Source organism: Mastigoproctus giganteus, chromosome 1 (genome assembly GCF_048544385.1).
Source record: "Mastigoproctus giganteus isolate SK-2022 chromosome 1, ASM4854438v1, whole genome shotgun sequence".
Taxonomy (NCBI): Eukaryota; Metazoa; Arthropoda; class Arachnida; order Uropygi; family Thelyphonidae; genus Mastigoproctus; species Mastigoproctus giganteus.
In genome coordinates, this window is record NC_143575.1 from 215,759,287 (window position 1) to 215,776,279 (window position 16,993).

The 16,993-nt window shown below is 36.5% G+C and overlaps 1 protein-coding gene across 1 annotated transcript in view; it reads left to right on the forward strand.

The window, feature by feature from the left end:
* Positions 1-16,993, forward strand: part of LOC150091517 (uncharacterized) — a 205,968-nt gene that overhangs the window by 157,217 nt on the left and 31,758 nt on the right. Inside the window, exon 9 of the mRNA XM_090368744.1 lies at positions 8,354-8,447. Within this exon, the coding sequence (XP_090224870.1) occupies positions 8,354-8,447 (94 nt within the window). The remainder of the gene's footprint in view (positions 1-8,353; positions 8,448-16,993) is intronic.

The following is a 16,993-nucleotide window of genomic DNA, read 5'->3' on the forward strand; positions in this document are numbered from 1 at the left end:
TCAGCCTTTCGTCTTTTGAGTTTCAGTTTTCAGTTTTGTTCAGTGTTGTGTGAAGTGCATAATGTCTTCTCGTAAACATTTAACTTTAAAAGATAAAGTCACTCATTAATGCGTATGATCGGCAAAAAAAAATAGTGTTCACAATCTCGCTGAAAATTCAAAATCGGGAAGACGCAGGTAAGCGACATCTTAAGAAAAAAAATGAACTGCTCAAACAATTTTGGCAACACAGAAATGATCAGGTTCAAAAATCATTCCTGAAAACTGTTGGACTTCATATTGACAATGTTACGTATGATTGGTTTTGTCGCGCACGTGCTAAAAAAATTTCCATTAATGGGTTTATTATTAGGGAAAAGGCTTTGGAGGTTGCGAAATCTATGGAAGTAAATGAGTTCAAAGCTTCTGTGGGATGGCTAGATGAGTTCAAAACTCAGCATAAAATTTCTTGGAAAACCGAAGTGGTGAAGGTGGATCTGTTGATACTGGGGTTGTAACAGAGTGGACCGTCAAATTGGAAGATTTATGTCATGATTTTGAAGCTAAGGATATTTACAACTGTGACGAAACAGGGTTGTTTTTTAAAGCTCTTCCTGAAAAAACAATGAGTCTGAAAAACGAAAAGTGGCAGGGCAGAAAAATTTCTAAGGAATGCTTGACTGTACTATTGTGTACAAATATGCTGGGAGACTTTGAACAACCTCTTGTTATAGGAAAACCACAAAATCCTCATTGTTTCAAGGGCATAAAGTTGAATCTTTTGAATGTTAACTGGAAGTCTAATAAAAAAGCGTGGATGACACGAGATATCATGAGCGAATGGATAAGTCACTTTAACAAAAACATGATTCGTCAAAACAGAAAAATTATTCTTTTCATGGATAATGCTGCATCTCACCCGCACATTGAATTGTATCATTCAAATCGTTTTTCTGCCATCAAACACATCTGCAGAGTGTCAGCCCTTGGATCAAGGGATAATAAAAAATTTTAAACTTCACTACAGAAAACGTGTTTTAAAACATCTTGTTGCAAACATGAACGATGTAACATGTGCGAGTGACCTTGCAAAGAAACTCAGCATCTTAGATGCGATTCAATGGATTTCCTCTTCAGTAAACGCAATTAGAAAACAAACTGTCGTGAACTGTTTTGTAAAGTCTGGCTTCTCAAACGCAAAAATTTAAGTTGTGAACAGCACCAAGAAGAACAAGAACTTCAACATCTATTGATAATGTACGATACTTCCGCTACAAGTGACCCTGGCTACAAAGATATAGACTCGAACCTCACTACAGAAGATGGTGCTCTAGATATCAACGACATTATCATCGATATTTTTCAAGAAGTTCCTCATGAGGATGAAGAAATGGAAGGAGCTCATTCTGTCGAAGAACATATTAACAACGAACCACCGATGAAAATAGAAGAAGCGCTCATACAAATCAATCGTTTAAAAATGTTTTTCGCCGCTGAAGAAGATACTGAAGGACTTTCGATGGTTTCTTCACTCCAAACAAATGTTGAAAACAAAATTATCAGCCGGAAGAATGTGCAGAAGAAAATAAGTGATTACTGTTATGTATTTTTTTCAAGATAAAGTCATAATATGCATAGCAGAATGGTATGTATATTATTTACAAAAATATTGTGCAAAATCTGTATATAATTTAATTTAATTTTACATTAAATGTTTAATGAATTTTCTTTATCTCTTGTGTATGTAATTGTATATTATTTACAAAAATATTGTTCAAAATCTGTATATATTTTAATTTAATTTTACATTAAATGTTTAACAATTTTTCTTTCTTTCTTTTTTTTTTCTCCCTCAGATTTCTTGTTAGTGGACACTTCTCTCTAACGGACACATTCTCGTTCCCCATGGCTGTCCGTTAAAGGGAAGTTTCACTGTACTAATTTTAAGGGAGAAGGGATTAAAGTCAAAACCTAAGTTTATACTAAAAAAATATTTCAAATATTTTAAGAAAATGTTGCATACAGTACTAAATATTGAACAGTGGGTCTATTAACCTTATTCTATTTACAAAAATGTTTATTTGATAACAAAACACTAATTTTGTCATTTTTTGCCTATTAGTATTAGTAACGGCCGCATGGTGCAAGAAAGCCTATGGCTTATGCTGCACCAGCCAAAAAAAAAAAAAATATAAATAAATAAATAACTAAATAATAATAATTAATAAAAAAAAAAAAAAAAAGGAAATTAAACCTATCATCCTATGCGCTTCCCTTACCCGAAAGTACTATCCAGATGACCTTTGAATTTCCCCAAACTGTCGGCCTCTACTACCCATGAGGGTAACTTATTCCAGTAATTTATAACTCGCTGGCTAAAATAAAACTTCCTGCAGTCCAATCTAAACATTTCCCCCCCGTAACTTGAATTTATGTCCCCTAGTTCTAGCATCATTTATAATCTTGAAAATTTCGTCCTCATTCATTTTACTGATGTCTCTCAGAGCCTTAAACACCTCAATCAAATCTCCTCTAAGGTGTCTAGTTTCCAAACTCTGCAACCCACATATTCAAAGTCTTTCTTCATAAGGACGCCCTTTTGCCGATCTCACCAGGCGAGTTACCCTTCTTTACACCCTTTCAAGAAGCTCGATGTCTTTCTTTAGTCTCCATACTTGAACACAGTATACCAAGTGTGGTCTAACATAAGCCTTATATAATGGGATTATCACGTCCCTATCTCTACTTGCAAAAGTTCGATAGATCATCGATAGGACACCATGGGCCTTCCTTGCAACCTGTTTACAATGCTTAGAGAATTTCATGTCTGACCGTATCATAACACCCAAGTCCCTTTCCTCCGGTACTGGGTTTAGTTGAACTCCACCAAGTGAATAAGTTATTTTGGGATTACTGTTTCCCAGGTGTAATACCTTACACTTTGCTGGATTAAAGCACAGCTGCCATTTTTCTGACCATTCCTGAAGTCTATCTAGGTCTCTCTGAAGAAGCTCAGCTTGACAGTGATCATTAACTACTCTACCAATTTTAACATCATCTGCAAATTTAGACATCACGCCCTCTATCCTTTCATCAATGTCGTTTATGAAAATTAAAAACAACAGTGGTCCTAATACTGATCCTTGAGGAACCCCACTTCTTACATCAACCCAATCTGAGGAATAGCCATTTATCACAACCCTCTGCCTCCTGCCCTGAAGCCATCCTTCTATCCATCTAAGGATTTTCCCAGTGATTCCAACCTGTTCCAGCTTATAAAGCAACCGCTCATGTGGGACTGAGTCAAAAGCTTTGCTAAAATCTAAATAAACAATGTCGAAATTATTTCCTAAATCCAGCTCGTGAGTGACCCTTTTGAAATAGCGAACCAGATTTGTTAAACATGATTTTCCCTTTACAAAACCATGCTGAGTATCCTTGAGAATTTCAATTCGATCCAAATGATACTGAATTCCACCCTTGATCATTGTCTCCATGATTTTCCCTACTACTGAAGTCAGACTGACAGGTCGATAATTTCCAACTTCACTTTTAGAGCCACCCTTATGTATGGGAGATACATTTGCACTTTTCCAATCCAAGGGAATCTCCCCAGAGTCTAGTGATGCTTGCATAATTAGCCTCAATGGTTCAATGCACTCGCTTGCCGCCTCTCTTAAGATCATAGGGTATATTCCATCAACTCCAGGAGCCTTACTGGTCTGTAGGCTCGAAAGTTTTTTCATTAAATAATCTTGCGAAATTTCAATATCATTAATTACATATTTTTTAACTTCGCTTCCACAATTTCCCATTGCCACAAAAGGCTTTTCATTTGTAAATATTGATGCAAAATAACTATTGAGTTCATCTGCAACGGCAGCTGGTGTATTTATTACTATCCCCTTTCCCTTACGTAAAGGTCCAATCTGGTTTGTCCTGCTCTTCTTGGCATTTATATATGTGAAGAATTCTTTATCCCCCCTCTTTGCTCTGTTTGCTAGTGATTTCTCATAAACTGCCTTTTCTGTGGCTCTATTACACATCACCTTGTAGCTGTTATAGGCTTCAGTACTTTTTATTGCTCTGTAACCTTTCCATGCCACCTTTTTCTGCTCAAGTAATGTGGCAACTTCACTATTCATCCAACTTGGAACCCTTCTCATGGAGTATTTTTTTAATGGTATATACGCATTCAAGGCATCTGTGATTAATGTTTTAAAAGCATACCACAGTTCAAATGTATTCATTCTCTGTGCAATATCTACCCAGTTGATAGAGGCCATGTAGTACCTTAAGGCATCGTAATTTCCTTTTCTGAAATTAAAACCCATTCCTTTGCCTTTTACTGCTGCTACCTCTCTCGTCATCATCCACCGTAGAACTCCGTGATCACTTCCTGCTACTGGTTCCTCTACTGTCAGCCCTGTTATGTCATCTGATTCATGTGTGATGATGAGGTCTAGGATATTCTTTTCTCTAGTACTTTCCCTGACATGTTGATACAAATAACAGTCATCTAGTTGATTTAAAAATTTTTTTTCCCCATGTCGAGTTTCCTTCCCATTTACTCCAATCAATTAGAGGCAAATTGAAATCACCCATAATAAGGCATTGACGCTTACTTGCCCATTCCATTTGCATGTGGAGGCTTTTGTCATAATCTTCACAATCACCTGGTCTGTAGATTACTCCTACTCGCATTATAACTTTGTTTCCAACTATCTCACACCATACAGACTCTATACTAGCATGTGAAATGTCTGAATCCGGGTAAGCTATCGTCGCACTCAGGCTGCTTCTGATAAGAAGCATTACCCCATCACCCCTTCTATCTAACCTATCCTTCCTAAATACATTATACAAGCCGTACTGAAACTCATCATCCCCAATTTCCGGGTGGCACCACGTCTCTGTAAGCCCTATTATGTCCACCTTACTTTTTTATTATCCATTGGTGTCTTCCATACGAGATCCCAACAGTAGTCTGCCAACAAATTTGGACTCCGTTTTCCCTGGTATCTTTCTTTAACATTTGAGAAATATCTTGGTGAAACCTTTCACCGTGTTCAACGGAGACCACTCTCTAGTTTTTTTTTCGGGAAAAAAGTCTAAATGGGAATATAGGAAATGAAGCTTTAATGATATGTTGCATCCTAACTGTCTGTATGCTAAAATTAGCTCATCAAAAAGGAACATGTTCCTTTTTGAAGAGCTGAAGGTCCTGAATACCCAGCAGGAATACTTTAAGTTATTAATTGCAGAAACATTGGAAATGAGATTAAATCCCGACTCTATTAATGTACATAGACCTTACAATATCTCGGATTCATGGACTCTAACGTGCATGTATAAACAGTAGTTCATACATTGGTCAGCATAAATAATCTCATGCTATGTTACGAAAAGGTTTATATACAACAAAAGGGGGGAATGTCATTCGCGATCCACTTTTGACTTCTTGTGAACACGGAATCGATCCAAATAAGTTAGCCCCTTAAAGGAAGTTTTAGACAATTTTAAAGTTTAAATTATTTGTAAATTGATGTATAGTTATCTTGTGGTAACCAGATTTTCAGGAAGCTTTAGACAATTTTAAAGTTTAAATTATCTGTATTTATTATCTATATGTATATTTATTTCTTGGTGTCAAGATTATCAAGACTATTTCATTTTTCATAAGCATATGTTATTGGTTGGTTTGGGGGGTTGATGGCTGTCGACTTTCCACAAATCTTCTCAATGTGCTAGGTTGGATATGAGTATTGAATACATGATGATTTAATTAACATGGTACACTAATTCACATAAGAACACATTTATACGTGATTGAGTGTTGAGAGAATTACAGTCCTACAATAAAGGTATGAGGTTTTCTCTTATAATTTAAGATTAATAATAATAGGACATATTGGGCTTTATTGCTCTTTCATTTTTGATTAGTAAACAACACTTGTTTACAAACACTAATTCACTAAAAAACTTGTTCACTTTGTTCACTCATTCTTTGAAAACCTACACTTTTTTTTTGAAATATGAAAATGCTTGCTTGGTGTGGAGTCCGCTCGTATATATATTGGTAGCGAAGTTTCTTGAATGCTCACAATGTTTCTACAGAATTCTGTCGAAGTTTCTAGAACCTTCCAGAAACATTGCGACCTTTCTTCCACATGTAACAGTATTCTAGGATGTTCTGGAACATTCTCAAATGTTGTATAAAGCTCTACTTTATGCTTGGATTTCCCAGAAAAACCAGAAATATTGGTCATGAAAAAGTGCCATTCATTTAACAAATGTCCCAAATATTCTAGGGGGGGGGGGGAAGATAAAATAGATAGAAAAGATCATTAAACCAACTGCAGGTCTTGGTTTTTGGTCATTAACCTGCAATATTTGAAAAATGAGGGCAATGAGAACTTTTTAAGCATATATCTGAGTTTTTGAACATATTTCCTATGAAAATCTGCAGAATTATTTCAAGGATTAAAGTGATGCCAACCAGCATTATCATCAACAATTCCACTTCTTTCTTCCAGACTTGTCAGAACTCATGCATTATCTGATGAACATATACTTGTGATTCTACATGAAAATCACCAATCCACTTTTTTTTTCTTCTCATATATCCCTTCTACTTCTGTTCTCTGGAATATCCCAATTTCTTGTGTGTTTCCTGAAAATTAGAATGTGTAGAAATTCATGTCCAGTGTCATCATGTATCTTCTGTCTTCTCAACAAAGTACACACAATTCTAGTTTATTATAGGTTTCAATTCCTTTTGTATTTTGCACTGCCATGGAAAAAAAAAATGTTTTTAAAAACTATAAAAAATTCAAGTCGTATGGATTGGAGTTACCATTTTATTGAATTATCTTAGAATTATCTTTTGTTGAAGGTAATCATCAAAATAGAAAGGATTAACTTAATGCAAGTTTGAAAAGAATGAAAATTTCTTAAATGACTTAGCTCCATATCCTGGAGCTAAGTCATGTAAGAAAGACCACACTCTTAATTTTAGACTTGATGTAATTTGATATATATAAAAATTGACTAACACAGAGTTATTCAAGTGATTGATGGTCACAAAACTTTACGTGCATCACAAACCTTACCAAACATAATTCAAAATGCTTGAATTTTCACGATAATTGATATGGATTGGTTTGTATTAGTGGAAGACTGCCCACAAAAAAAAAGTACTTTGAGAGAATATAAAAAATATGATTAATAGAAACAGTAATAGAAATATTATTATTACTTTTTATTTTATTCTTTAACTAAGCGTACTGGAGTTTGGATTGTTTTTTTAATTTATACTAAGGCAGATAAGAAGTGGCGTGCACATATATTGTTTTTTTAAATTGTTTTCTATAGTTGCTTTGATCGTGTTTGTGAGATGAAAAACCTATGTTTGTGGGGGGGGGGGGAGAAACAATCTCCAAAGATTGACTAAAAGTCCATGAAATTTCCTTCTATTGAAATGGGATTCAAACCCATACATTTTCCACATAGTATGGAAACAGCGAGTATAAGCACTCTACTAGTTGCAAAAACATTAAATTTGAGGCGGTTCTGGACAAAAGGCTGAGTTAATCCTCTATCAGTGATATTTGTAGTTGCAGTCAGTAAAATTAGATTAATCTATGCTAATTCCTTGATCATAAGATCAAGGATTAGCATAGATTTGATAATGTAATTCTTATTATTTTGTATAAATTGTACACAGAATAAAGTTATGTGTATGTCATTTATTTGGTAAAAATACCTTACATTTGGTGGCCCTGGTTTGTATGTGACCACTAATGCTCTTGTGCAATAGTCCATAAAATGCTTGGCTGGTTGTTGTTTACTGTGGCACTTGGTTTATCAACTACTATAAGCAGTACAATGAAGTTTTGTTGAAGATGTAAACTCCTCTGGCCTTGGGGATTGTATATTCTGTAGCATAAAAATGAAATTAATCCAAGAAAAATACCATTAACTGAAAATACATTCAGAAATGTTTTAAAACATGTAGTATATCTAAGAGGTGTGAGGGATACTGGAGTGATGTGCAATCTGACAGAGCTGCAAACTTTGTCACTTTGGTTAAAGTAACTTTAACCAAAGTGACAAAGTTTTGACATTGCTCTAAGCATGATTATAGCCACTTTCAAACATCAAAGCAGAGTGGAAATATCATCACCAATGTCACCATTATTTTAATAATGTATTTCTATATATTTTATAATGGTAATCTACTTGTATCTTTGATAAAAAGAAGTTTGAGGAAAAAGTAATTATGTCCTCTTAGTATTTACAGAAATTATTGTTATTACCTGTTTTTTTATAAATTAATTACACTTATCTTTATTGACTGTTTCTTTGAGACCAGTTGTAGGTTATCACCTGTTGTGAGTAAAGCTAGTTCTGGAGCTTTAGAAACTCTTCATATATGGGGTGTAGATAATCTTTTTTCATTTTTACAGGTTAGTGATGTTGTATATATATTTTTAAGCAGATAATTTTTCATTCCTATTAAATTTAATTTTATGAACTTAAGAAGATATAATCAAATTTTTAAAGTTTCAGTTTAGTATTTAAAAAAAATCACTTTATTTATAGTATTATAACTATTTATTAAAAGTATTTTATTACTTTTACTAAATTTTATTCTGTTTAGTAAAAGTATTAGAATAGCCAAATAACATAAAGAAGTAGACTATTTGTGTGTCTGCCGAAAAAAAAATCTTTCATACTTCTTTCAATGCCACTTATTATCCAATGATGTGTTGAACTTTTCGAAACTCCCTACTTCAGGTAACTTTATTCCAATGTTCTAACATGCTGCCCATAGGTAATCATGAGATTCAGCCTTTTAGCATTGGCATTAGTAGAGGCGCAGGCTTATACAGCATCAACCAAAAAAAAAAAAAAAAAAAAAAAAACCCTTCCCATTTCACCCATCCAATCGCTCCAAATGTTTGTCTAGTTCTACCTTGAATTTATTTAAGCTGTTAACTTCTACAAGACAGATGGAAGTTTTTTCCGGCTACCAACCACCTGCTTTTGTGAGTATAACCACTTTGAATTTATGTCCCCTTAGGCGATTAATCTGGGCAAGAGGAAGAATCCCATCAGCATTGAGCTTGCTCAAACTATTCAAGTCACCAGACACTGTAATTTACATAACTTAAGCCTTTCTTCGTAAGTGCAACTAATGTTCCATCCATTCGGTAATCTCGTTGCCCTTCTCTGTATTCGTTCCAACAGCTCTACATCCTTCCTAAAATGAGGACTCCAGACCTGTATACAGTACTCAAGGTGTGGCCTGACCATTCCCTTATTAGCATTAGCATTAGCATTAGTAGAGGCATTTGATGCAAGAAAGCAAGCTTATGCAGCATCAGCCAAAAAAAAAAAAAAAAAAAACACCCACTTCCACTTCACCCCTCTGTTCGTTCAAAATACCTGTCCAGCTGAGCCTTAAACTTATTTAGGCTATCAACCTCCACCACAAGGGATGGAAGTCTGTTCCACCAACCAACCACCCGCTGGCTAAAGGCAAATTTCCGCACGTCTATCCTACATCTGTCTTTCCTCAATTTGAATTTATGCCCTCTCAGGTGATTTTTCTGAGCTAGAGGAAGAATCCCATCGGCATTGAGCATGCTTAAACCATTCAAGGGGTTTATACAAGGGGATAATCACATCCTTATTCCTGCTAGAAAAATTCCTGTATATCATTCACAAGACACCATGAGCTACTTCTTACAGAGCGTCTGCATTGCTCAGAAAACTCCGTATCTGATGTATCTCCGTATCCCCAGGCCTTTTTTCAAGGAAGATTAGAAACAGGGAGGACCCAACACATATATCTATGTGTTGGGTCCTCCAAGAACCCTATTTGTTGTACTGGTCCATCTTGAACAATGTCCATGTATAATTTGCCCCATCTTTTAATCAGACCTTTGACCATTTTAACCATGGATCCAGTGAAAAAGGCCCAACCAGTAATCACAGTTTGTTCCAATTTATATAATAGCCCGGTATTCTCCCCAGAAAATTTTGCTAGCCGGGTGGCATTATGAAGTAGCTAGGTGGGGAAGTCTACTACTCTGCAATATTATAAAATTTTCTGTTATTTATAAATGTGACTTAAGAAATCTAGAGCAAAAATTAATTGCATAATTTAACATTATATTGATTTAATGATAATTTGTGCAACAAACATAGAAAAAATTTAATATTGGCTAGTGTTATATTTTTTGACTGAAAAATGAAAATTCCAACACATACATAAACACACTAAATTTAACAAATAAGGTACTTTTTATTTAAAAAGTAGAATGTTTTAATAACATTTTAAAAAAAATCCAATTTTATTAGAATTCCATGTAAAAAAATAATAATGAAAAATGTTTAAATCCTTATAGTGATTTTAACTCAAGATTAACATTTTATATATTAATTCTTCTCTTCTTAGAGGCCCAGTTGTTTGCAGCTTTTTTATTTATTATTTATATTTTTTTATGTGAACCCCAAACACGAGAGGTATTAGAACCTATAGTACTTAGTACCGTGCTTGGGTTGGAGGTTCAGAAGACAAAAGAAGATATTTGTTGAAATTGGACTTGAACTTCTGTAGATTGTAATTTTCAGGAAATACGTATGAAGGAAGGTTGTTCCAGAAAACAGCAGTTGAATGAATAAATGAGGAAGATGAAAAGTTGGTTCTGTGGGTTTGAAGTTGGACAGTAAATGGATGTTGGCTGGTGGCGGCACGTGTTCGGACTGTTTTGAAAGAGAGAGCGGGAATTATAGAAGCCAATTCAGAAGAACAGTGCCTATGGAAGTATCTGTAGAAGAGGCATGCAGTAGAAAAACAGTGAGTCTATGAGAAAGCGAGTGGAGAGACTCTGTTAGAGATGAATCATTAATTAACCTAACTGCCCTCTTCTGAATGGAATCAAGAAGCCTGAGAGAGGTTTTGGAGGCACCACCCCAGATGTGGGAACAATATTCCATGGCAGGGCGGATTTGCAATTTATACAGAGTGAGCAGCTGTTTGGAAGAAAAGTAACGCCGAGAGCGAAAGAGAAAACCAAGTTTTTTAGATGCAGAGGAAGCAATATTTGTAATGTGCTTGTGCCAAGAGAGATTAGAAGTCAGGGTAATCCCCAAAAGAGATATATCATTTTTCCTAGAAATCGGAGTGTCACTAAAGATAAGCATAGGAGCAGAAGAATCCTTTTTGCGAGATATAAGACAAGACTGAGTTTTAGAAGGGTTGAAATCAACTAAGTTGTCTTTGCCCCACTGGAGAATTACCTGAAGATCAGCATTTAAGGAATTGGTAGCAGATATTCGAGAAGTTGAAGTTGATTGAGCAGGACAAGGTTTCTCAAAATGGAAAGTGGAATGCAATGTGCTATCATCGGCAAAACTATGGATAGGATTTCCAGTCAATGGAAGAAGGCCATTAATATACAAGAGGAAAAGAGTGGGGGAAAGAACTGAACCTTGGCGAACACTGGCATTAGTGGAGAAGTTAGAAGACAGAGAGCCATCTACCATCACCCTCAGTGAGCGATCAGAGAGAAAACTGGATAACCAATTACTAAAAACAGTTGGCAAACCATAAGATGGAAGCTTGTTTAGAAGATCTTTATGCCAAACGCGATCGAAACACTTTGAGATGTCAAGAGCAACTGCTTGTGTTTCACCAAACTTTTCCATTGAATTTGTCCATAAATGGGTAACATAAGCCAGAATATCACCAGTGGATCGACACTGACGGAATCCATACTGGCGATCGTTGATCAGACAGAAGGTTTCTAGGTAGTTTAAAAGTTGGCGGTTAATTGATTTCTCCATTACTTTAGAAAGAGTAGAAGTAATTGCAATGGGACGATAATTGGATGGGAGGGATTTGTCACCTTTTTTAGGAACTGGCTGGATATGAGCAAATTTCCAAGCAGAAGGAAAAACACCTTTGGAATAAGAAAGTGAAAAAAGGCGGCAAAGAATAGGAGTAAGTTCAAAAGCACAGGTTTTGAGAACAAGTGGAGAAATACCATCAGGACCTGAAGCTTTCTTAGCATCAAGATTCATCAAAATCCTTCTGATATCCTTTTGACGGAAGACCACAGGAGGCATTGAATGGAGCGTGTTGGGAATGGCGGGAGGTGTTTTACCAAGATCATTAATGCATGAGCTGGAAGAAAAATGGGATGCTAGTAGGTCAGCTTTATCCTTGGCTGAAGTGACAACAGAACCATCTGGTTTGGACAGAGGTGGGAGCAGAGATGGGCAAAAGTTGCGGCCAATATCTTTGGCAAGAGACCAGAATGCTCGGCTACCATTAGGGCAAGAAGCAAGTTTTCTACTCTTAGCCTGTTCAAACTCTAGTTTGGACTGATTAATAACTGCTTTACAATTGTTGCGAGCTTTGGTGTAGGCAGAAAATGAAACTGAAGAATTAGAAACAAGCCAATTATGATATGCAACATTCTTCTCTTGAACAGCTTTAGCACATTTATTGGAAAACCAAGGTTAATTAATAAAGGATGGGATTTTAAAGTGGAGTGTGGGATAAAGGATTCCATTCCTGCAAGAATAATTTCACTGAAACGATCTGAGCAAACGTTGACATCAGAACGTTTGAAACAGTAATCCGACCAAGGAAACAGTAATCCGACCAAAGAAGTCTCGCAGGTCATCCCATTTTGCATTCTTGTAATGCCAAACAACACGAGGTTGGGAATAGCCATGAGATAAAGGTTCCATTGGAGAAGAGACAATCACCAAGTTGAGATCTGAAGTGCCTAAAGGACCTCTCACTTCGACCGTGTACTTAGAAGGGTTGTTTGTGAGAAAAAGATCAAGCGTATTGGCTGTATGATTAGGATTGTCCAGTATTCTTGTAGGTAAATGAACAATCTGTGCTAGGTCATTAGTAATTACAAAAGCCTCAGCATCTCGACCTGCTGGGTCGGTGTGACTAGAAAACGGAAGCCAGCTGGAGTTGTGAACATTAAAATCACCAAGGAAAATTACCTCACTGTTAGGAAAGTTGGACTAGAGAAAGTCAAGTTGCAAAGAGAGGAAGTCAAAGAGCTTCAAGTGATTAGTGGAGTTGGGAGAACGGTAGAGACAACAGATGAATTTTACACAATGAGGTAGAGAGATTTTAAGCTCAAAGAGAGGAGAAGATCAAAGAGAGGAGATTCCAAATTGCCAAGTCTCTGACAGGGAATATCAGAACGGACATATGCACAAGTGCCACCTTTGAGGCTAAAGGAATCATACAGCGAATAATTTGGGCATCTGAGATGAGCAGTAGTTGAATCAACCGATAACTGAGATTCTGTCAGAAAAAGTACATGGGGTTTGGCAGACTGTAAGTGGAATTGGACATCGTTAAGATTAGAATTGAGACCACGTATATTTGCGAAATGAATTAGGAAGTGCTTGGGAGGTTTAGATCTTTTCTCAGATAAGCTTGCTCTATTACTTTGACAATTCATGGTGTATTCAATAGTAAGAAAAAGTGGGTGGGACATGCTGTATGAAGTAATGAAATTTTTGGATATGGCGTACACGTGGTAAGAATATACCCAGATCCTTGACATAACGTGGCCTTGACAATGCTCCCCGCATACACACTACTCGGACTCCCTCCAGTCACTATCTGGCAGAGTAGAGGTAGCAAGATTATACACTAGCTGATCCGGAAGCCTCCTAGAGAGTTACCAATAGGTTCGGTCCGGTGTACTAACTAGCAGCCGGCCTGCGAACCCCGTTTTAGAACTGTACCCTCGAAATGTAAGGAATATTGGATCTCCCCACCGACGTTCATCATAACCTCAAAATCATCAATCATACTGCATGATGGAAGAGATAGGGAAGGGTTGACCGGAACTTAGCTTTAGAGACTAAACATGGGTTCCACCACTTCAAGCCTCCAATAAGCAAAGTGGTGGTATTTCACCAGTTGATGAAAGTCATCCACCACCTAGTACTGCCTGGTAACATAGAGGGGCAGCGTTCCTCCATGTGGTGTGGGCACCACACCTCAACCCCCGCTTACGTTGGTTCACACCTGGGTGGTCACCCACCATGTACTTGTGCATGGAGGTTATACCCAGGATTACTAACAGTCCCACCATCGTGAAGGTGCAAGCAGAGGATTTGGCTGTCACAGACTGTCTGGACTTCGCCGAAATTGGGTCCACTTGACTTGAATGTCACTCGAATATCAGTTCCATCAGCGTTTTAGACTCCCAGGTAGCAAGTACAGCTTGTCTGGCATATCTGAGAGAATGTCTGTGACAACCTCAAGGACCAATCAAAGTCTATTGGATCTGGACCTTCTAGTGAAATCAGCATCATATTATTTAGTGTACTCTACTTCATGTGATTCTTTAAACAGGGTTTAATTTGTTTTAGAGTGGAAAATCCTGTTTCACATTCAGCTGTGCTTACAGGTATAGCTAGTCCAATGGCAGCTAGTTTTGCTAAATGTGGGAAAATTCTTTGATCTCAGGTGTTGTTGAAAATTTAAGCATTATTTGTTTTGTCTCTAGATTTGTGTATGACTGTCCTTTACACAATTTTGATGCAACTGCCCATTCTAGTTTACCATTTTCATAGTTTAACATTACAGGACTTCCATTTTTTGAATAATGCTCAAAAAGAATCTGAGAAGCCTCATTTTGATCATGGCTTTCTGGATTGAAAACTCTTGAAAAACAGGAAATATTGGCATATCTGAAAATCTTTCTTTTAGTTGGTAATAACTGTGTCTATGTATTTATCATAGATTATAGTCTTAAAAGTGATAGCATTAGCATCTGAACAATCAATATGAAGGTCTGAATATTCACCTGCAAGATGTAGCTGGAGATTTTTAAAATGATTAGCAGGAGTGTCTTTCAATTCCATAATGCTTAATTTTGTAGCTTCTAAGATCTGGTCTATTTCTGTTAAATTGACATCTTGCCTTTGCCAAACTTTGGACAATTTAGACAAATGAGGTAGTACATCAGAAAGCATTATAAGTGAAGCTACGAAATTGTATGTTCCCATATATCTGCTTAAACTTTCAGCTGTGATGTCATTTCGTTCGGTGGTTTCTCTTTTGAGTGCAGCAATGACACTCACCAAGGATTTTTTTAAAGACTGGAAAGCAAAGTCAAAAGAGAGCCACCTAGTGTCACTAGCCATTTTAAGTTTAATCATAGGAATGTTCAGTATATTTTGGATTTAGTTAAACAAGCCATCCTAACGGATGAATTTTGGAAGAAGAAAAACAGTTATCTTAAGATATCGTTAAATCTTACCAAATAAGGCACCTCAGCTGCTTGGGCACTAGCAAGAGACGGGCAGTGGTTTATACAATGGCAGTTGATCATGAGCCCATCTGTTTCATATTTAAGTAGTTTTGCTACTCCTTTGTGCTTCCCAATCATGAATGCTGCTCTATCAGATCCTAGACCCACCAAGTTAGAAGTTTTCAACCCTATATTGCCAAGTGTTGCAATAATTTTGTTAGTTATAGTTTCAGCTTTGACATCAATGATATTACAAGTTGATATAAAACTAACACTAATCTCTTTTTTAAGTTGACAAACATATTTCACGTATATAATAAGCTGCTTCAAAACTGAGATGTCTGTTGTTTCATCACAGAACACTGAAATAATCTGCTGAATGCACATTTTTTAGTATTTCACATCTAATTTCTGAAGCTAAAATGTCAAGCAATTCTTGCATTATTCTTTCCAAAGTGAAATTGATATTTTTGATATCCATCTTGATATTGGAAAGAATGTGCATTCTTTCCAATATCAAGATGGTTTAAGTATGTACAACCCATAGCCTTACAATGCTCAAGTAATTTTTCGTACAATGTAGTGTGGTAGTTCATTTTTTGCCAACCAATACATAGATCTTAAAGCTCCTACAAAAACATCTCTCTGCAAGTTATTCAAAACTGAAATTGATCATTCAATTTGTCCTAACCCAGATTCTTCAAGTACACATTTTTGAATTATATCTGAACAGGAATCAGTGTGTAACTTGCTTTGTTCACGGTCAATTAAACTTTCTTTTCAAAGTCTTTTGCATGGTATAGTCACACAAGTCACTTCCTTGTTTGTGGGTCATCTCTTTCCGTATTTCATACATGTGGAACACATCATTCCATTATCTTTTATCACTAACCAATTAAATGTTTGAAACCAGTCACTGTTTACACCTGATAAGTGGTGTTTAGAAGCACATTTTTCATTGGAAACACTGTTTCACGAGATAGAGCAGCCTCCGCAATGTCCTTGTCAGAAATTGCCGGCTTTGTTGTTGTTTCCATAATTTAATTTTTCTTAAAGAAACTTAAGAGCGTTGTTTTCTGATTTAACTTCTTACTCATTATGGGTTTCTTATTTTATTTTATTTTATTGCAATATATATTATTATATTTGTGCACCTGTATGGAGACCAAGCCAAACAACACATCTAACAGTTCACAAAATTTAACATGGTGTACTAGCTTGCAGAATTATACTCAGCTTGCCATAGAGATGGCTACAGAGTGAGTGAATTGATATGCTAAGTCGACTCAGTGAATTGCAAAATCCAACCAACATATCGACGCTGTCAGCCAACTGGCATCTGATAGCTCAACATAAAGCACACAACAATATTCTTGGTAATCTGGATTCACAGTGTCGAATTAAGCGATGGCTGCATGACATCAGCGCTATCGACTATTTAGTGTCGAGCAGCATCAGGGATTTCCATCTCTGTGTTTCTTTCATTGTAGGTGTACCAGTTCGCTGGGAATTCCAGAGATTTAAAAGTGTATGGATATTGTATATGTTTGTAGTGTTGTGTACCATCGTTCTTCTGGCCATTTAGCCGCTGGACCTCTGCTGTGGCCCAGTGTAGCCCACACTTCGCTCCATGGAGGCAGACCAGGTAGCCAGTAGTTTAAGATTTATTCTGGCAGGTCCTGCCACCTAATTTCCTGAGA